The sequence below is a fragment of the Octodon degus genome, unplaced genomic scaffold (genome assembly GCF_000260255.1).
Source record: "Octodon degus isolate 3935 unplaced genomic scaffold, OctDeg1.0 scaffold00115, whole genome shotgun sequence".
Lineage (NCBI taxonomy): Eukaryota > Metazoa > Chordata > Mammalia > Rodentia > Octodontidae > Octodon > Octodon degus.
The window spans coordinates 6,926,174-6,949,282 of NW_004524691.1; the positions used below are offsets into that span (position 1 = coordinate 6,926,174).

The following is a 23,109-nucleotide window of genomic DNA, read 5'->3' on the forward strand; positions in this document are numbered from 1 at the left end:
GCTCCACAATTCTCAGCATGTTAATTGAAGCCTTGTTGAGCTTAACGAAGGTACCATTGAAGATTTGGTGAAGGCGAAGAAGCTGCAACACCTTGCGGACCTTTGGGCTCACACCATTGATACCCCTGATCCGGATGACAAATGCCAGTTTGGGCTCTGCAGGGACATAAAAGTTGCCAGCTTTTCTCGCCATCCTAGCCATCCGGATCTCAGTTCTGTACCTGTCTGTACTCCTTATGATAGTGCCTGGCTTTTTCATAGATGAGTTTCCTCCTCGCCTTGCAAAGCGTCTTCTGGGCAAACTTCTTTCTCAGGCGCTATATCTTTAGCTCTGCGAAATGTTTTCGCTTTTTCATAAGGGTTTCTGGCACAGCAGGAACCTTCTTTTTCTTCTCTTCTGCAACCTCCATGGTTCCAGCTGGAAAGAGCTCCATTATTTTAAATTAGAAAAACCCAAATAATATTTTAGAGCTCATAAACATAAATGTATAGCAAACTTCTTACCTCCTCCTTTAAATTGTTAGGATTCCATTCCTTTATACACTTCTACATAATATATGTACTGTCAGCCCATCAGAATTCACAGATACCTAGAACTTCTAAATTCTTTTAAATGACACTTGTTCATTCAACTTTCATTCTAAAATTAAATTTTAATTCTAAAATTCTAAAATAAAGGGTTTACATATTATTACAGATAAGTAAGTATGGGTGATAAATTATGATTATAGAACTAAGTGAAACCAAAAGATCAGCAAGTAGAGTGGATGTTCCCAAAAGCTGTTTGCTCAGTAGTGGAAAATTCTAATTAAAATTGCATCTTAAAATACTATTTTCCAATTTTCAGTTCGCCTTCAAACGGCATCTAAGAAGAGGAAAAGTAGGAAACCATAATGTAATGGCATTAAAAACTCACAATAAATAGTCTCAGGATGAAAGAAAACAAAATACCTAAGAAAACCATGTTTGGTTATCCCACTTTGGAAATTTGATACCTCTATCATTGAAATATTGTATTTCCTAATAGTTGAATACATATATATTTGTATATACCTGTTAAGGCTGTCTGTCTGTTTACCTATCTATCTATTTATCTATGTTTTCTATTTAAAATATAATTCTATTTAGGGTAAGGACTATATTTTCTATATTGTTGAAAGTATCCAATGTACTCTGGGAGGCAAAGACAAGAGGATCACAAGTTCAAGCCCAACCTAGCTACTTACCAAGAACTTGTCTCAAAATAAATAATTTTAAAAAGGGGCAGGAGATATAGCTTTGGGTGAAGGCCCTGGATTTAATCCCTACTACCATAAAAAGAAGTACCTAATGTGAAAATATTGAAAAAATACTAATGATGAGAACCAGTAAACAAAGTAGGAATTAATCTATTTTAAATTAAACAATAAAATAAATTTACAGTAAGCGCTCAGTGTTTTGTTTTGTTGGCTTGTATAAATCCAGAGCCTCACACATGCTAGATGAATCCTCTATTATTGAACTACAGCCCCAGCCCAGGTATTCAGTTTTCAAAACTGTGACAAATCCATCAGATATAGTATAGGCTCCTTATCATTATATTTACAGTAGTTACTTTATATTTCATGAGTTACAATTAAGCCTCAGAAATTCTAGGGACCCTGAGTTTGTCCTTATAGTAGAGAAAGTTATTATAGTGTAAAGTCCTGAGATTAACTTCAATACTAAGGGGAGTCCCAAAGCAAAATAATTTGTGGAGCTTCTATAAAGTATGTCCCCTTTCTATCACGAAACTTACAACTTGTAGCCATCTTAGTTAGAGATATTGAAGTTGCATGGCTAAATAATGACTCTAAAAAATCTCATTACCCTAAAACTTATTTGAAGTCCAAAAATGTAGATCTGACACTGGGTGGTATTCTGGTGGAAGTGGATAATGTTTTAGAAACTAGATGTCTTTATTGCTCTTCCCTGCCCCTAGGATGACTCAGAACATTCTGTACTACAGTACTCTACCCCAAGAATGAGTGCTCCCACACTGTACACCACAAGAAGACAGGGTGCACTGGACTCAACATTAAGCATAGTGCCTACCCCAGAAAAAGATCTCATAAATAATTTTTGGAATAAATAAAATGCTAAGAAAACTATTTACAGAGCTGGATTCATGGTCAACCCTGTCTTAGAATTATAAGTTTTCAAACTTGTTGGATCTTCATGGCTAGAGAGATGAGCTCTATTTCTGCTTTCTAATCCTTGAGGGATCTGGGTAAGCAGCCACATCAGTTATGCTCCAGGCAGTAGGGCAAACTTGCATTTGGTTGTCCTCATGGACCAATATATACTGGAATTTCTATCTTCTAATTAGAGTGATAAAATCTGAAATTCTCATAGAAATCTGTCAAGCAAAGATAGACCCTGTTTTGGTGAAAGGTAGTAAAGGCTACCTAGGTTAGGCACTTCTATAAGGTACAAGCAACCCTCTAAGAATTCTGCAAAGTGAGAAAATACACTTTTTTTTGCCAGTGTCATCTGTGCTTGTGTATTTTTTCTGGAGTAGAGGAGGAAGCTGGTGGAAGACAAAAATTCAAGAATTAACCTTTATTCTAGTTGCCTATTTTTTATATTATCAACCAACTTTAAGACAAGTTGAGTATTATGAAAACACATTTGACTTAATCAGAACATACCTTTAAGAATACAGAATAACAATAGTATAGTCATAAAATACACCATCATATGGCAAAACATTCTTTCAGATATTATAGTATGAATCACTCAATATTTGTCTTGTCAAGATGAATATTTATAAAGCATACATATTATTATATTTTATAATACTTACACCTTCTGCATATTGCAAATATCGCTCATTAGTTTCCTGTTTACCAAATGTCTCTAAAAACTTCTGACGGTAAGCAAGAACAGTATCAACGTGCGTTTTGTATTTTACAGCCAATTCTAGTGCCCTATGAGAAATAAAACAGGTTATCAGTATTGCTTGTGTTAGACTGCATAAACAATAGTTTCAGAGTTAGGGAAAAAGATATTTTTTTTTTTCTCTGCTTATTCTGCACTATAAAACATTATTTTTCACCTCACTCATCTTGCAAATTGCTATTAAGGTTCAGATTCAACTCCTCCTTCCTGACAGCCCTTCTTGTAGAAAGAAATATTATCTATGTTCCATATCAATTATTATAGCCCTGCTTATAGTACTATAAGTGAATCTGTTCCCTCCACTAGCCTATACACTGATGGAAGGGAGATACCGGTTTCATTTCTATTTGGTGAGTACTGCAGATGCCACACGTCATAAGCGTTCACTGAAAAACTTGCTGAAATCATAAAATTCAAGCGTGTGAATTTCATTTGAATTCAACTATCCCTATCATCAGTATGACAATGAATTTGTAGAGTTCCAAATTGACACCCTTGGAGACAACCCTTTTGTGGACAGAAGGTTTCTTTCCCCAAATAAATATATTGTGCTCATAACCTCTGTTTGTTCCTAAAATTCATTCTTCAGTTTTAGAGAACATGAACTCGTCTCAAGTACCTTTCAGGTCAGGAGTTTCATTTTTTCCCTATATCATTTGGAGATTCCCACTGAGCTCATAGGATGGAGGTTTGAGTTTGCTTTTCTTTCATAAATTCTGGATTGGGACTCATTTAGGTGACAAATTTTATGCTGCAAGTGTTGATATGTCTTTGCTCATTGCTCATAATTATTCATGCTTTGCCTCATACAGTTTTGTCTCATATAGTTTGGTTAAAATTGTTTAAATTCGCTTATGCTTTGTGTCTTATGTGGTTTTATTAAAATGTTAGTCAAAATGTTGTTGGTGAATCTAAGTTAAAACATGGAAATGTTACAAGGTTCCAATTTTTCTCTAATGTAACATTTTTATGATTTGCTTTATACTTGTATATGTTGCATTTGAACTAGATGCTAAATGTACTGGTATTCCTTGCTTAACTTTAGACAATAGCACTAGAGAGAGTAACTTTCAGTAAGCCTAGTGGACTTTATGTAAAATGGGACTTTTTAAGCCTAGCTCAGACTTAAAATATACCTAACTGTATATAAAACACGGGACTCTCCTTTTGCCAATTAAATGACATTAGGTCGGCAACCGTTCTTAGAGACTTGGAGGACAGGTTTCACTGGGACAGACTGGCTCTGAGCCCCCTCTACATGCTAGAGGAAATGTCAGGCCTATTTTGTTCCAGTTTCCTTTCTTTGACCTTACTCATAATTTTCCTACCTCTTTGTATGCTCCTTTTTAGAGGCATGTAAGATTAGGAAAACGATAGACTGTTCCAACTAAGTAAAGCCCTTAGAAAACAAGCATTCATTAATGCCGAAGACAGGAAAGTCATTTTAGAAAAAGGTCACATATCCTGTTTCTGGGTCCGGTGAGATAAAGACTGCCTGTCCAGGAGGCAGTCATGCCTCCTATATAAAAGCCATGTCCCGCTCAGTGTTCTGGGCAAGTCTCTTTCAGGAGGCTAAACCTGAGACACAGTGGAGAGAACCAACTTCTGGGTGACACCAAAAGGAGCTATCTCTAAAAGCAGCACATTTATGGGACCAAAACACATTTAGTATAAGGGACTATACATTTCTCCTAGTATAGTTATCATTTAGGTGCATAAGAGGCAAGTTGTAGACTTTAAAAAATTTACTGTAAAGTATTAGGTAATCTTGTCAGGCTTTCAACTATCCCCCTATAGAACTTGGACAAACAGTGGTTACTCTACCAGCTAGTTGATGCTCCTAGAGCAGCTGCCACTCTTTGCAGCAGAGGACAGTTTCCCCAGCTGTTCTTTGGTGAATCCCCATTGAAGCCTATGGCTGATGGGATGTTGATCAGAGACACCACTAGATTCCTTTCTGGGGACTGATCTCTGTTTGTGTGGCCAACAGAAAATGACAACACCTGAGGGATCATGGCCAGGGCTACCCTCTAGCAGATACCTAAAGGTGCTTGGAGAAAACTGGCTCCTAACCACTGAAAGATCTCCACTTACCTATTGTATTTTGTCTCTTTCTTTCTGCTAGTTAACTAGGAATTCTACCTGAGCTTTTCAGTAGAACAACTTAATGAGTCACACCTTCAAAAATTAGGTGGAGGCAGCTAGCTTGCAATAGTTTACATTCTACAGTGCCTATCAGGGGAATGATTTAAATCTGTGCCTTACACGTTAAGCGCAAGAAAGATTTTTGTCAGCCTTAAAGTAATATGTTTTTGCCAATATGTAAAATGTGACTGCTAAATGATAAATGTAAGTTACCTGTGAGCTCCAAAGATTTAATATAGCCTAGTTCTTCTAGGAAAGGCTGCCCTGGTGACTAAATGGAAGAACACAAGTGTTTTGGAGATTTCTTTACCCTAGGGCCCAAGGCAAAGTTCTTCCAGTCAATTGTCTCTTGTCTACCTCCAAAGGTGATCTCTTTTATAGTACAGCAGGGAAAGTGCTCTGCTTCCAACACACATCTTCATGCAATAGTTATGCTTCCTTCTGTAGACATTACTGTCTCCAGACCAACTGTAGCATATTTACAAATACTCAATAAGAGTAAGTGCATGGTTCGCACAGTTCATGAGATTCTTATCACGCGCCAGTTCAAGGGTGGACAGGCTGGTCGGATCTTGTCTCCACTCTCTCCAAGAGCATCCACCTGCTCTGGAGTGGTCTACTCAGGGGACACCTTGAGGGGGAATCAATTAGAGGTAAGGTAGGGATGCCCAGAACTCTCTCTTTTTGCATTTCAGATTGTGCGAATTTCACAAAGTCTATTACTCCTTTAGAGTGCATCATTACCCACTGAAAAACATCTCATTCATACACACTGAAAAAGAGCCGTTTAATATTTTTCTGCACATGTGCATGGCCTATGTACCCCCTAGAGCCAAAATGGAATGCAGAGAAAGTATCAATTATGTCACTATTTTATAATTAGAAAGGTATTATAAAAATCAAACTGGTAAAAATGTCTTATATTCAGATTTTGTTTGCATTAAGAAAGTCATTGTTATCTAGTTTTGAAATGTAGATGTGAGCTACAGAAGAACCACGCAGTTCAGGCGCCTAAGGCATTCACTATCCTGGAGCCTAAGGCTGCTCCTCCCTAACCTTTGCAGCCTAAGGACAAGACAGTGTTAATCATAGTTTCGCCCACTGCCCACTGTTACTGAAAGTAAGGTATCCTCTATTTGCTTTTCTAAAGGGTGGACTTCTAAAACAGCTGTAATCCAGACTTCTACAAGGCTACACCCATACTTAGCTGAATTAGGCAAGCTCCTCAAGGACACTATCCTTTAAAAAAGTAAATAGGCAATTTAGAACTTGCAGCATTCATATGCCTTTTTCTCTGTGACCTAAAACAGATCAAGTCAGATCTCAGAAAATCTTTAAATGACCCTGATAAGTACATTGAGGTCTTTAGAGGCCTCACTCAGACTTATGAACAAGACTGGAAGGATATGCTAATCTTAAACCAAGCTTTGACTTCTAGTAAAAGGCAGCATCACAAGCAGCTATTGCATTTGGAGATAAATATCATATTGTTAAATTTAGCCAAGAGATAGATAGCCAGTAGAACTACCTGCTTCCACTAGAGCCCAAATAGTCAGACCCCTGGTCACCTGACAGTCACCCAGGCAGGAGATTAAAAAAGACATCTTCTAGTGTGTATTCTTGAAGGTGTAAAAAGAACTAAAACCAAGTCTTCTCATTATTCTAAATTTTAGCTATTTACCAGGAGAAAGATGAACACCCTGCTGATTTCTTAAAATGTTTAACAGAGACACTGGTAAGACATACTTCCTGAGATGCTAATTCATTAGAGGGACAGATGACTCTTAAAAATAAGTTCATTCTTCAGTCAGCTCCAGATATTAGAAAAGAGCTTTGTTACAAAAGATAGCTTTTGCTCAGGAGAACTCATCTGATAATTTAGTAAAAACTTCTTTAGTGTCCTATAATTGGAACTGGGAGAAAACCAGGGAGAGAAAGCAAAGAGATTAAAAAAAAAAAAAAAAAAAAAAATGGCTGCCTTTGTTGTGGCCTCAAAACAGACTCTAAGTCTGATTCTCTGGGCTCCAAGAAGAGCTCAACAACAATGAGATTCATTTGCTGATGAGGTTCACCCGCTGATGCTGTCAGAAGCCAGTAAGGAGGGACTGTCTCAAGAGGCCCCACAGCCATGCCCTGACTGCCAAGGCAGCCACTGGAAGTGAGACTGCACTCTGAGCTGGAGGCTCTGGAGCTCAGACTCCACTTCCCAGATGGTCCATTAGGACTGAAGGGCACTGCACCTGCCTTCTCCCTCTGACCAGACTGTTATCTCTACCCATCATTTCCACAGAGGAGCCCTGAATAATCATGACTAAAGAAAAATCCAGCCTATTGCTGAGCACTGGCATAGGCCTCTGTCTTTCTCCAACCCTGACCTTCATTCCAGTCACTGTACCTCAATAGAAACAGACTTTAGAAGACATCCTGCTTTAGCTGTAACTGAGATACTGCAATATATATTCAAGTTGCTTACTAATCAACATGATGTTGACTAGTTTTTACAAATGTAATATATATTGTTGTGCATGTACAAGGACTTAAAAGGTATTTCACTAATTAAAACAGATACCCAAGGACAGATAAAATCCTGTCGGTATAAGTAAGTTCTAAAGACACTGGTTACACAGTGTCCAATAGCTTTGGGCCTATACAAAGAACAGGCCTTGTATTTGTGACATAAAACTCGGCCTTAGTGTTAAAAGGAAAAACTCCTTAGCAGTGCCCCTTGTTTACAATGCAGGCCATATCCAAAACACTGAATGGGACATTGGTTTAATCTTTCAAAATGCTATATATTTTATGTTGAGTGTACAAGCTAGCCTGGTTGATTTCTGATGTAACTCAGGTATTTCATGCTCAAAGTTAATACAAATGTGACCTCTCTTAACTAAAGCTAGAGGGGCTTACAGCAAAGTGTCAGATGCCATAAATAAAGGGGTCTAAGAGCTAGCGAGTTAGCTCAAATGCTCATAGTTTGATTACACATGTTCTAATCCCTCAGGAAATCTGTTCTTTCTTAGAAGATACCAAAATCCAGGTAATCATACAGGTAGAATCTATAGAAAATATGCTAGATTAAGATTCCTTTTACTGGGATCCACCAGATTTTGTCTATAGAGACATATTAGGGCCTTAACTGTCCATCCCATACAGCCCAAGTGAGCTGAGCCCTCTCCAGGGTTTCCTGCCTCATTACAGGGGAAGCTATCTCCATGTTCCTTAGGCAGGGCTGATTGTCCTCAAAGATGCGTCCTCCATCAGTCTAACCATAGCTGAGAAAATCCACTACAGGGGAAGTTTCCCTCACATTCCTTCAGCAGGGCTGCCTGCAGGAGGCCTTAAAACCTAAGTTATATCTTGTTTAGTGGATCCCAGGTATCTGACATAAGCTGTAGAAGTTAGAAGGGTTTGTAGGAATGAATCTGTCTGAGTTGAGGAGTTTCATAGTAGAAAGGATACAGAATGGCATTATAGACAGAAAATGAGAATGGTGATAGTAGCAGCCTACAGGAATGAAGGCCAGTCAGAAAAACGGGGAAAAAAGTTATGCTTCCCTGGAACCAGACAGAGAGAAGGGACATTTCAAGAAAAAATATCCAAAGCTGCTAGAGAGGGAAAAATAAAGTGTTCCTGATGGTGTCAGAGGAAGTTTCAGATTAAGGTAATCATAGGTCTTCACTTCTCAGCCTGAGGGAACCCATGCTAACTGCCAATATAAGGAGAAAGCCTGTTAAAGTTTTAATAGATGCTCATGCGGATTTGTCAGTAGTTACCCAGCCAGTGGCCCCTCTTGGAAACCAGAAGAGTACTCAGTGTTTTCCCTAGGTCTGGCAATTCATGTGCCCCAAGTAATAGTAGAGTTGGTGAAACACAAAAGAGCAGTTTACTTGAGACAATACCCAATGGCAATGAAAGATAAAAAAAGGGATTAAATACATTTAAGAGATATCTGATAATGGACCTACAAAACATTCTGACTAGTCTTTTTATAATAAACTTTGAAAGGTTATTACATTCCAGATCCTTCTACTTATGTCTCAACAGCTGTTCCAAAGAGATCAAAACAATGATATGTAAAATGTTGAGGTCTCCTGGACCCTATATTTATCATTTTTATGGGAAGACATTACTGTCTATTTGATACAAATCTTTGTCTATATTCATAATTACCCTGTTGTGATTATTTGACCCATACATATTTGTTTCTTTGGTTTTGTGTCCTCCAGATACAAAGCTATATGCCTACCCAAGATGAAAATTCCTGGTGTCTACTGAGGGCCTTTAGGTATAACCTCTGGAGAGTATCTCAACAACTACGACCCTGTTCAGCCTGAAGAAGCCAGAGTGAGTGGTCATCACCCATGATTCCCTCATAGCAGTTCGGGTTACTTGTTTAGAGGGGGAATGTTGTAGGCAGCTGAAATAGATAGAAATATTACAGGCAGTCAGACAGGGCCAGGCCTTCAAGGAGACAATATGGAAGACAAGGTGACTTTGAAACCTGGAAGAGAAAGACACTCCCATATGGGCCAGACCTCAAGACAAAAGATGAAACAAATACAGCTACATACTTCCTTAGGGATGGGCATTGATACTCTAAACAGGTATCAATCACCTTGAAAAAGCCCAAATGAGTAACTAACCCAACCCCCAACAGGAAGAGACCCTTTCCTATATTTATGATTGCTTGCTACATGACTCACTTCCTCATTTGGTACAGGATGTAATCAATTTTACTTGAACAATGAATGGTACTTGTAATCTCATTGGTCGACCAGTTTTGTCCCACCTCATGCCCACCGAAGCAAGTTCCTATGTTCTCCACCACCTTAGACTCACCTCAGCACATGGTTTTACATTATAAAAGTCCCGGGAATCTGGACAACCCACTTGGGCCCCTTTCTGTCCCTCTCTTGGACAGCTTTCTTTCTCCCAATAAAAATATTCTCTCATAAAAAAATTCATACCCTTATGTTATTACTGTAAAAGTTATAAAAAATCTCCTGAAATAAATTGGGATTAAAAGTCTGACAAAAGCCTTTTGTCATTTGAGTTTAGAAAAAGTTAAGCAGCCATTTAAATCAATATCTATGCAACTATGTTATTTTTAAAGTAATATTTTATTCAAAGAGAACTAAGTGACTCAGAACAGAGATACAACACTGAAAACACTGTTGGTAATTTTCAAAGAAATAAACAGGTTAAAACTCAAGTCAAAGCTTACTGGTGTAAGTACATACTGGTCAGCACCTCACTACTGCAGTCCTGTCCATTACTCAGCCACAGCCAAGATATTAAGGTACTCCCATAATATCTGGTCATTTTCTTTTAAAGTATAGGTAACACTCATCATAATAGTCAAAAGCACACTATTCCTCAAGTCCTCTTGCTTTCTGACATAAGACTCCTAAATAGTCTAGTCATGATTTATCAGAGCCAATGGTTATATGTCATTTTAGACAAAACTTATTACTGACTACATATTTTGCAACCTGTCCTTCAACAGGGAAATCTAGTTTATTCTTAGTACACATTGGTTTGTCCCACATTAATCAAACTAGTCACTTTGAAAAGTATTTCAAATATGTTGCATGTATTGACTGACAGTTGATAAACAATTGAGATACTAAAGACATAGGAAAAAATAATGAATTTAAGTAATATATACTACAAATAGCAACACCAAGTTAACCAAAGTTATCTTATAAAAACATCAATATATACTATTAATAAGGCCAGGGAGATAGCTCAGTGGCGTAAGTGCCTGCCTTCTCATCATGGATGTTCACAAATTTCTATCATTTCTTTGTGATTTTAATAAGTCTTTCAGAAAAAAAAAAGTTAAGTCGAAAGGATGTAAAAGTACTGGAATAGAGAAATAATAATCAAAAACAAAATTCAAAGAGGCTCAAAAGAAGAAAAATGAAAGTAGAAATGTCTCAATCCTTCTCTCTCACATATAAATCCCTCCATAGCTGTCTTACTTTTCTTATTGCTGAGACAAAACTCTACCCCCAAAATCAAAGGAAGCAAGGTTTTTTGGCTCACAATTTGTAGAGGTTTCACTTCATACTTGGCTAGCTCCCAGGCAGGGTGGCATGGTGGGGGGCACTGCAGAGAAACAGTCATGGCAGGAGGAAGGCAGCAAATAGCCAAGCAGTAAGCAACAAGCACCCAGCCACAGAGCAGCTCCCTTTCTGTCCCTTATATTCTATCCAAGCTACTTATACTTAGGGGCGGTAGAACTCACACCCTGGTGGGGGCACCTTTAATCCTAACATCACACCAAAAATCAGTTCTACCATCACATTCTTAATTTCAGTATTATACACTCTAGATCCAGCCACCTTGAAAAGCCCCACCTCTGATCACATGAGGCTTTAGGAGACATCTAGGTACAAGGTATAACATTCGTAGGGCTCTGATTTCAGTGGTGTACATGCAAGTGAAGATTCTGGCAAATCGTCCTTTCTGTACCTTATTATACATGATGGGGAAGGAGATCCTGACAGTACAAAACTGCAAATATTCTAAATGAAGAGGACATAAGCAACCGTTTTGATCTGCTTTTCAAAAATTCCAAAGGCATAATTTGGTATGGAAACATCACTACATTTTGTTTTGCAGAAAGAACAGATGATGCCTGTTCCCATAGTTAGATTAGATCCTAAGTAGTAGATATCACTATTGTCATTCAATACTAATAAAATATGTATTAATTATCTGATTGAAAAACTGTGGTTAAAGGAAACATTTAAGTGTTAAAGTACTATTTTAAATGTTCACTAAAAGGACACGCTGGGTAAAGAATATTTCTTTGCCACATTTAGGAGGGAACTTACTCCAAATTATATAAGAAGTTTGAGAACAGTATGTCTCTAGTTTTAAAATGGTTATTTGGCAACCAAACAAATGTGACATTAGATTCTAGGACTGGAATAAATCCATGTATTTTAAATAGAAGGAAGTTATATAAAAAGATGTTACAATTTCAAAATAATGATCTTTAGGCAGGCATGGCAGCACATGCCTGTGTCCCAGCTACTCAGGAGGCTGAGCAAAGAGGATCAACTGAGCTCAGGAGCTTGAGACTAGCTTGGGCAACACAGTGAGAAACCATCTCAAAACAACAAAACAAAACAAAGTATGATCTTTGCATAATTTGAATAAAGCAAAATTATTCTGTATAACTGAGAAGTTAGAAATTATTTTTATTAGCTGGGTACAGTGGCACATACCTGTTCCAATATTCTGGGAGGCTGAAGCAGAAAGTTCACAGGTACAAGCCAAACCTGAACAATTTATGAACTTGAAGTGACTCAAAAAAAGTTTTAAATTTCTAAAGATGCAACTCACTGCACAGGCCCCATATCCAATCAATTCCAAGTACTACAACAACAGCAAAACAAATTACTATGTTTTAAAGACAGTATTATTTTTAGAAATTACTTTTATGAATACTTACATATAAAATAAATACAGATACCTGGGGCTTCTAGTTTCTACTTCTCTTAATTTCAACTTTTGAAAGCAGACCACCACCAAAAGTTCAAAGGATATCAAACAATAATCTGCCTTTTTTTTTGGCGGAATTGGGGATTGAACTCAGGCCCTTGCGCATGTCAGCTAAGCACTTATTCAACTGAGTTATCTCTCCGACCCCAATAATCTGCCTTCTTACAACTCTTTAGGAGCTGTATTTTACAAAGTAGCCATTTTCAAAGTGAAATATAAAAGAAGTATAAACTAGAAATGCCATGCTTCTCAAATAAAATAACATGTAGGAACAAATTTAAAACTGTTTCTTTTTAAAGGATTTAAACATATCAGAAATTCAGGGATTTTAAAAACAAACTATTTATTATCCAGTATTTAAATTCTATCCTAGACTGCCAGAATCAATCATTTTAAATGCCTAATTAATACATCTGGGCAGTGATCATCAATGGTTGTTAACAGCAGTAAAACAGAAATACCAAATAAAAGTACTGTTAACTTCTCGAGGTATGGTCATATTTGGGCTATATTTTTAAAACTTTTACAAATATATACTGAAATATGTATAGATAAAATGATACGGTGATTGGGCTCTGCTTTGAAATAAAAGGGGTAGGGGTGGGGAAAGAAAAGGGACTACCCTCAAGTTGCTAATTAATAATGGGCACATGGGTATTTTTTATGCTAATCTATTTTTGTATGTGTTTGATATTTTTCCACAGTAACTACTTTTTAAAATTTCATCTTTTTGTTGCTTCCCAATTTCTTTTCCTGTACTCTCCAGGTAAACCATACCTTTAAATGTTGGTATCAGCAGAGATGAGCCTATCCCTCTTTAAATCCTTTTTATCAGGGTATATGTACAATACAGAATAGTTATATTTATTTTGGGAAAGTTTTATGTGCATATAACATACCTTGATTCTTTCTGTTCTTTAAGTTCTTTAAACTAAGTTCTTAGCTAACCTGATGACCTCTTTATTCTAGTCAGCCTGACAATTTCCTCAGTGGCCTTTCCTCAATCTCTGTATCTCCTGAACTTCAGAGCTGTCTACCCTATGCCCTACCACACCTTATGATTTGGATAGAAAAAGGCCGTTATGGGCCTTTCTTTAGTGTATGCTGTTATGAATTGATTCTTATATCAAATCTAATATATATTCTTTCCTATTCCTACTTTTTAATCTTAACCATGTCAGTTATAGTTGTATAATCACACTTAAAAACCCAGAGTTTCACTGATTTTGCTTACTGCTGTATCCCTAGTGCCCACATCTGGCACAGTAGAGGTACTCAACAAACAGTTATAGAACAAGTAACAAATTATTTATTCAAGGCTTACCTAGGGCCTCACACAAGCTAGGCAAGCACTCTACCAATGATCAACACTTCTACCTAGCCTTGGATTGAATATTTTATAAGGTAGAAAAATAAACATGAAGATCCAGATCCCAAGGCATTTGGAAAAAATAAAAAGCAGTGTGCTCCACTTAGGTCAAGAAGTATAAAAAATGTTCAGAGACTATATAGTAGGCTACTAGATATCAGCGGCAAACATCCTCATCATCCTACTCTGACAATTACTCATCCGTTACGAGTTATCTATACCCAAAACATGTTTAAAGAGCACTGAAAAATGATTGCGACTATTGTATGGACATTAAAAGCACAAATGTTAAATACCTACTATGTACAGATACTATAAAATGTTTGTATCTTTCAAATAGTATAAAATCTGGGTGGGTTGCAGCGCGTGCTCCAGGCGCGCTGGCGGCAAGTACTGCCGCAGCTGTGGCAGCCTGCACTGCAGGATGTCCGCCCTGTTTGAGGAGCGCAGTGGGGTGGTTCCCTGTGGGACGCCGTGGGGCCAGTGGCACCAAACCCTGGAGGAGGTGTTCACTGAAGTTCAAGTGCCACCGGGCACCCACATGCAGGACATCCAGTGCGGCCTGCAGAGCCGGCATGTGGCACAGGCCATTGGGGGCTGCAAGATCCTGAAGGGCAAACTCTTTGATTCTACCATAGCTGATGAGGGAACATGAACTTTGGAGGACAGAAAATGGTCTGCATTGTTCTTAGACAAAGAGAGATGCAGCAAACTGCTGGACTTATCTTCTAGAATCTGAATACACTGCTGATCCGTAGGGGCAGGACCAAACGCAGCAAAAGCTTACATTGGAAAGGTTCCAGAAAGAAAATCCTGGTTTTGACTTTAGTGGAGCAGAAATCTCAGGAAACTACACTGAAGGTGGACTAGATTTCTCAAACCTTGAGAAATAATTGCTGTGTTTTAAATGTATTCTGTGGATCCTAACAAATGTTATCAATTTCATCAAAGGAGCAAATTATGAGATGGAAAAATGGATGCCTACAGCTAACAAATTGTAAAATATATTTAAATATGGTTCTAAAGTTGTATTTAAATATGATTTACATAGGAAATGTGCTATGAGAGCTATTCTATAGATATATGATAACTTTTTTGACTTTTTGCTCAGCATAAAGTTTTATATGCTGTGTTTTACTAATTTTGTATTTAATTGTATTTTTACTACAAAAAACATTAACAACATATATAATGTAAAATGAAAGTATGTCATCAGGGAAAAATTTTTCTTTGCTAAATGTAATGCAAGAATGATATCCAATAAACTCTTCTAAATAGAAAACAACAACGACAACAAATAGCATAAAATCTGAAAGGAGAAAGATAACATACATATCTGCAAAGATAAATAATTACAGATAAAAGTTAGGACCGTGGGTCAAACCTCCCCTGCTGAAAAAGCAAGCAAGCAAGAAGCAAGTAAGAAAATTCAGTATAATTCGTCATAATGATTTAAATAGAAACTTTACTATTATCAATGGCAACAAAGTAAAATTCCCAATTAGATTGTAAACCTTAAGATAAAAACAATTAAGATTTGAGTTTGTTCAGCAGACTAAGCACTTGCTTTGACAAGTGCAGGGGCTGGGGTTTAACCCCGCACACCACATGCCCTGCTGGCCCTAGCCCCGCTCCCTGGGCACGCTGAGCCAGTGACCAAGTCCGGGCTTGCTGGCATGCACCTGTAATCCCAGTGCTGGGGAGGCTGAAAATAGGAGGATCACTATGAGTCCAAGCTACATAGTGAGACCCTATACCAAATACACAAATGAAAAAAAAAATGGGTTTGTTACATAGCACAGTTGAGAATACCATGTGATCAGTAGTGTCTATAATTAATTAACATAAATATTTTCCCAAAGCTGGACATGGTGGCACATGGCTATAATCCTAATACTTGGGAGGCTCAGGCAGAATGATTGCTGTGAGTTCAAGGAGAGCCTGGGCTACATTGTGAGTTCATGAACAGTTTGAACTACATGGAAAGATCTTGTCACAAAAAAAAAACTAAAACAAAATAATCAATTGCTGGCACCACATGTCATGCTGGCCCCACTCCTGGGCACACTGAGCCGGCCACTGAGTCCAGGTATGGTGGCACACACCTGTGATCCCAGTGCTGGGGGAGGCTGAGACAGAAGGATCACTACGGTCTGAGCTGCAGTGACACCCTGTACTAAATACATAAAAAAAAAAAAAAAAAAAAAACCAACAAAAGAATAACACCCACAGCAACAACAATAAACCCAAAACAAAAGAAACAGCTTAGAAATAATATATATAATTTTCTAGGGCCAGGTAGATAGCTCAGTGATCTAAGCACTTGCCTGGCATGCTCAAGGATCCAGGTTCGATCCCTGGTACTGTCTACCATCCTGGCCCTGCCCCAAGCCTGCAGCAGGTCACCCAGCTGGACACTGAAACTAGGCATGCTGGTGCATGCCTGTAATCCCAACACTGGGGAGGCTAAGACAGGAGGATCACTATGAGTCTGAGCTATGTAGTGAGATTCTGTGCCAAATACAAAAATTAAAATTTTTCCCCACTAATTAGAAATAGACATAGATTTGTACTCTACCTTTTCCTAAACTGGCTATCTTAAACTTTATAAATTGTAAAAAATTGTGGACAAAGGGCCGGCGAGATAGCTCAGTGGACTAAGTGCCTACTTAGGCAAGCAGAAGGATCTGGGTTCAATCCCCAGTGCTGACCTGGTCCTGCCTGGCCACTGAGACTGGTGTGGTGGTGAAAGCCCGTAGTCCCAGCACTGGGGAAGCTGAGATAGAATCACTAAGGGTCCAAACTGCATACCAAATACATAATAAATAAATAATTAATTAAGAACCAGGACAGCAGCTATTCATTTTTATAGAAACAAAAATACATGTCATGATCCTCTGCACAGATGAACAACTTATTTGCGTAAAATAAAAGAGACGCTGAATTATGAATAGTTTAGGTCATTAGGACATAATAAGACTATACTAGATCAATAAAAAATTAACCATATGCCATTTTTACTTTTACTATAGAAGAGGACAGTTACATATATTTTTAAAAATATTTATCTAGTCTTCTTTATTAGTACATGTTTACATTCCTTGTGAGAAGCTGGTATATGTACATAACACATTGTAATTCTTTTTTCATCCCCTGTCCCTTCCCCCATCTCTTGATCCCCTTTCTTTTTTTTTTGTACATATCTGCAGTACATGATATTTATATTCCTTGTGTGGAGTTAGCACATGTATGTAAATTCTAATCTAAGAAAGTTATATAATACACTTATAAATGAAAAAGACATTGGTTATTTTTAGTCTAGAGAAAAACATTATGAAGGATAATCTGAATGTGGAAACATATCCCAGTAAGTGCCACAATTTTGTTCACTGGGAGACAAAACCTTGGAGAATGAGTAGAAGAAACTTAGTATCAGAGAACAGCACAGCCACCCTGTCTAAAAGCATGTCTCAAAGCCTAATGAAATGAAGGTTGCCCCTGCCCATTCTTTACTATAAATCCTTTCTTCTTTCTTCTTAAAACACCACAACTCTACATTGACTCTTCTTTTCTCTGCCTCTCTGACTGCTTTACGGTACCACTTTTTGGTAGATTTTCCTCCTTTCACTTATGCCATACATGCAGTTGATACCTTTTCATTTTACACATTTCACAGCTAATTATGTCTACTCTTCTTGCTTCAACTACTATTTGCTGATGCTTTCAAAATCTACAAATATGGTTCAAATTTCTCATGAGTTCCACATACATTTAATAAATTATTGTTACCTATCTTTTTACACATATTTCAAATTTGCCTTGGTTAAGTGTATTTACATCTTCTCTACTAAATATGCTAATAAGACCACCATCTTGTCAATGCTGAAATAAAAATTAGGGAGACACTCTAACTCTTCTTTCACTTTCATACCCTGACTTCTAATCAATTAGATGTTCAGACAAGGCATACATCTTTAATTCCACATTACTCATGAATATAAATACAAAAATTCTGTGGTATTAGAAAATTATTATATACTGTGGCAATTAAAATTCACTAAGTGGTAGGTGGAAGAGTAAGGTCATTCAAATTTTGGAAATGAGGAAAAACATTTTTATTACCTTTCCCAGTTATACAGATTAATATTGATCTGGATTGCTTGATAAACAAGGCCAGCCTGAAGAAGTACTATTTCAGCCTCCTGTATGTTCCCACTAAACAGTAATATGTGGGCCATTTTTGATTCTTTAGATGGAAGATCTTTTATAGAATTGATGTACTGAACTTTGTCGATCTAAAAAAATATTTGAATAGATAAGAAATATTACAAATTATGGTGAGTAAAAACATTCACATGTTCATTTATGTAAACATGATTTACTTACTTCACCAATGGCTGCATAAGCTATTTCTGCAGTAATCATATCTCGATTAGCAACTGCCATCGCAGCCAGGCAAGCCCACATAGTTTGCTCCTAAAGAAAAATATGAAACACTGTCTCAACAACATGGCTGAACTACCTGAAAATAAAGTGATGTAAATATTCAGAATAAAATAAGACAACTTCAAAAAGAAAAAATTATGAAACATGGTACTGAAAAAAACTAAAAACGTAGAAATTTCATTGTAGCTATTTTGTTAAAACATATTAAGAATACATAACACACTCCTTTCAAATAAATCTTTCTAAACATGTTTACTTTTATTTATCAAAGATTTTTGTGATTCTGAGGATTGTACCCAAATACTTCTATGTGATAGCAAACACTCTGTCACTAAGCTACAGACCCAGCCCAAGAATTTAGTTTTTAATATTAAATAAACATCCAGCCTTTCTGATGTGGTGACAAAAAACCATAACTTATATAAGTAACCAGAGGAATAATGAGGTTTCTGAGAAAATGACACTATGGTAAATTATCACCAATAACTCACTGTTAGGGGAATCTAAATATTATCTCACAAAACTGTATACTAAGTAATGTTATCTAATATTTATTAACAAGAGGTCTATGCTAAAGTACCTTTAGAAAATAGTGAACTCAACCAAGCTGGAAAATGGTGATCTAAAGTAGATTTTAACGTAAGTTGTACAAAAATCATCTGAGGAACTTAAAAAATATAGAGTCTTCCTTAACACAGATCTGGTGAATTCAGATCTCTGCAGTGACATAACTCAGAAACCTGATGGTGGGCGGGGAGCAGGTACTGGGTAGGGAGTGGACTGGTCAACTGTGCATGCCAGGCAAGCATTCTACTACTGATATACATCCCAGCTTCTTCAAGTTTTGTTGTGGTTTGTGTCTAGCTGTCCACCTAAAGCCTCATGCAGTCTTAATAGGGCTTTTTTAAAGGTGTCTGGAGTCCAGTGTGTGTATTGCTGGGATTAAGGATGTGTGATTACTAAACCCATCCACTGACTGGTTTGGCACAGTTGTACTCTCAGGAGTCCAGATACACTATAGAAAGGGTTAAGGACCCATGTTGCTTTTGTTCCCTGTCAGTGCCATGAACTGTTCTCTGCCAAGCCAGCCTGCCTTAGAGCCAGACGATGATAAGCTGAAATCTCTGCAAACTATAAGCTAAACAAACCCCTACCCTTTAACTTGCAGTGTCAGGCATTTTGTCTCAGCAATGAAAGAAAAAGTAAATCAGATAAGTTGCATTAAGTTGACTATGCTGGCCTTCAACTTGTGATGTTCCTGCCTCAGCCTCCCAAGTGGCTAGGTTATAGGTATGCATCACTGAGTCTGGCTAGGTACCTGACTTTCACTTAAAGTATGGAAAAACTACAGGTCTAATTACAGGTTTTTCAAAGAGCAACATCTATTCCTTTGTATTCATTTAGAAAACAAAAGATACGGTCCTATTAACAATTTTTCAGCCCATTACCCAATTTTTGTTTACCATTACCCATCTTACACAAAGTTAGGCCCACAGACAATACATACACAAGTACAGATCTGAAGTGTAAAATACCTTAACAAAGCGACAAAGCCTCACAGCATCCTCCCATTTTGAACTGCTTACATATTCATGAAGAATAGCAGGATACGGTGATATGCTAATATGTACCAGGGAGCCATCCGCTCTTCTTATAGTTACCTGATTTCCAACAAAACTCACAATATGGGGATTTTTACTAAACTCACTGTTACAAAAAAAAAAAAAAAAAGCAAAGGACAATTTAAGATTTTATTCTGAGCAAAAATTTGGGTAATATACCCCTAAAATAAGACAGACAGACAGACACATCTCAAAAATAAACCATCCCCAGTGAACTAAAAGGAATTTTGTAAGAGTTTATTATAAAGTTTAAAAAATATAAATGCTGTTTTGCTGAACATAAGATCATTTTAAATAATTATAAGAAAATTTTATTTTAAAGAATGTCATTCAAATAAAACACTTGAATCTAACTTTGTATATAAAAAATACTGTACTTGAAGCAAAATAAAACAATAGTGTAAAGGAACAAAAATTACTACGTGCTTGAAAACTATTCCTATGGTCAGCATTTTGAAGTGACCAGTTACTGTAACTTAGATCCAAAGTTTGTGCCAAAGATCCATACAATCAAGACCTACTCCTCAGGGTGTCCTGCTGGGAGGTTGTAGAACCTACAGGGTAGGTTTTAGGTGAGGTGGAAACAAACCCTTAAAGGAAAGAGTGAGAGTCCAGTCCCTTCTGAATCTTTCTTCCTGAGCATGAGGTAAGATAAGAGGTTTGGCTCCATCACACCTTATAGCCACGATGTGCTACATAACCACAGGCTTAAAAGCAACAGGACCAACTGATTATGAACTGGAATTTCTAAAAATGTGAACCAAAATGGGACTTTTCTCTTTATAAGATGATTACCTCAGGTACGTGTTATGGTGATGGAATACCAATGAACGCTTCTCTATTTCCTGAGTCTTAAGATAATGGAAGTGATTAAGTTAGCTTTTGTTTTTAAAAATATTAATAAGGTAAGCTAATAAAAATTAAGCTGAATTAAAAAGAGGTAAACTTTAAATAAGGAGGCTATTTTTATTTAAAGTAATTTTTTTAAAGTAATTTTTTAGAATAGGTTGTTTTATTTTGATACCTCTCTGGTTTTCCTAAGGTTGAAAACCTGAATATTAAAAACAAACTCAAAATGGATTTGGAAACCAAGCTAAGGTTTAGATTTAAGAAGTCTTTATATTCCTGTTTTGTTAAGGCTAAAGGATCTTCTATCAGAACTTAGGAATATAAATATGTATGATTTTATGAAGTATTTAAATTACTTAAAAGCTTTTCATTAACTTCATTTTTCATTTAACTATCAACCAAAATTTCAATTTAAACTCAATATAGTCTTGAAAATCTTAAAGTCAGTGTTAATCTATGTATTATGTAATTATAATAAAGTTGTACATCACTGCAAAATCTCAAAGAGTACCTATATTAAAATCACTGAATCACACTGAAAAAACCTATACGAACTACTATTAAACAATACTAAACTTGAAAATTATATTCATATAAGGGATAAATAGTTCATATTATATTTTCAACTTGTTGAATCATTTAAATCCCATTAAGCTAGTTTTAGCCGAACTATTTAGTTGAGTCTGATTCAAGTGAAAGACACATTGAAGGACTGAAATTAGAGACAAAACATGACTTTCTGTCAGAGTTATGTTTACCACAATACAGAATTCTATGACGTAAATGTTACCTTGCATCCCTTTCATATAATGTTTTAGGTAAAATGTCTCTGTCCACATAAACTGTATTTGGGTAATACCACACTGTAAATCGAGTATCCTGAAGTCCGCAAAGAATATTGCATGTATCACACCAGGCCAAAGTATGCACCATTGTTCCTTAATTTAAAAAAGAATATTAATGTCCCATTAGTTCCAAAATATAAATATTAAAAATACATCTTTAAAATCACCTGACAAACAGATTTCATCCAAATTCTGGCAGGTATGTCTCTACTTTCTGATTGTATAATGCTGGAACATATGCAAAATTTCACATAAAAATTATAAATATTTGAATGCTCTATGTAAAGCCATAATATTTTTAATTTGCAGATCTTTCTTTTTTTTTTTAAATATTTATTTATTTATTTTGTGTGTGTGTGGCCAGCTCAGCCCACCAGGGGGCGGGGCTGGCTGGCATGTGGTGCTGGGGGATTGAACCGCGGTCCCTGTGCTTTGCTAAGCTTGTTCTAAGTAGGTGCTTTAGACCACTGAGCCATCTCACCAGCCCCGCAGATCTTTCTTTCAATGACAAACTGCAGCAGCTAAAGACTTGTTATTAAGATGAAGGACAAAAAAAATGTGAGATCAAATGTTTCCACAAATTTGTTCAAGTAAACATAAATACACAACACAATACATCTAAGAAAATTAGCAATAACTGAAAGTTAAAATGTATTAAAATTATTTTACCAAGCTTGATAATTTGTTCTTCCTTTCCAAATCGTTTTACTGAAGTGATATAGAGATCTCTATTTTTATCAATGAAAGCAATTTTTCTATCATTGGTAAGTCCTTTTTGATCCAGAGCAATTTCCAAAATTTCATTCTAAAATTTTAAAGAAAAGTAAATGTTGGATTAGTTTTAGTGTTTGACATAAAGGTCATTTTTAACTTAGTTAGAAGAACATTTCTTTTTCTAAAGCTTAATTAAATGTCATTCTCTTACTTACAAGGGTGAAATATCCATTATCTAATTTTACACTGCCAATATACTAATAATTCAAGAACTGCAGTAAAGTTGTACTTTGCCTGCACCTCAAGGGACAAATATCCCTCAAATTACAATAAAATAATGTATATTTAGATACTGCCTACCCTGAGAAATACTCCCATCTGCCCTCCTGCCCTGTCTTTAGTAGACAGGATAAATAGGTGAGAAAGTGTGAATATCACAGGAGAGAGTTAACACCTATAGTTTTAATTTTTTTTAAAAAAAATGAATATATGCATAAGTATCACATTTCCAAAGTCTTAAAATTTACAGTTATTTCATATACATTTCCTGCAAAACAGAAAATATATGTATACAATACTTATTATATAATTGAGACCCTCACAGACATTAGATGATTTTGTTAGAAAAATCTAGTACCTAGCATGTCTTAAACTTACAATTCAGATTCCTGACTCCAAGATCATC

At 36.5% G+C, this 23,109-nt stretch overlaps 1 protein-coding gene and 1 pseudogene across 3 annotated transcripts in view; one reads left to right on the plus strand and one right to left on the minus strand.

Moving 5' to 3' along the window:
• Ift80 (intraflagellar transport 80) overlaps positions 1 to 23,109 on the minus strand; it is a 161,095-nt gene that overhangs the window by 15,668 nt on the left and 122,318 nt on the right. For all 3 annotated transcript variants that reach the window (XM_023699687.1, XM_004639852.2, XM_023699688.1), the window contains 6 exons: positions 22,380 to 22,515; positions 21,656 to 21,803; positions 19,930 to 20,101; positions 18,335 to 18,424; positions 18,071 to 18,243; positions 2,825 to 2,948 (listed from right to left, as the gene is read on the minus strand). In XM_023699687.1, the coding sequence (XP_023555455.1) occupies positions 2,825 to 2,948; positions 18,071 to 18,243; positions 18,335 to 18,424; positions 19,930 to 20,101; positions 21,656 to 21,803; positions 22,380 to 22,515 (843 nt within the window). The remainder of the gene's footprint in view (positions 1 to 2,824; positions 2,949 to 18,070; positions 18,244 to 18,334; positions 18,425 to 19,929; positions 20,102 to 21,655; positions 21,804 to 22,379; positions 22,516 to 23,109) is intronic.
• On the plus strand, positions 14,373 to 14,841 carry LOC101577896 (annotated as a pseudogene).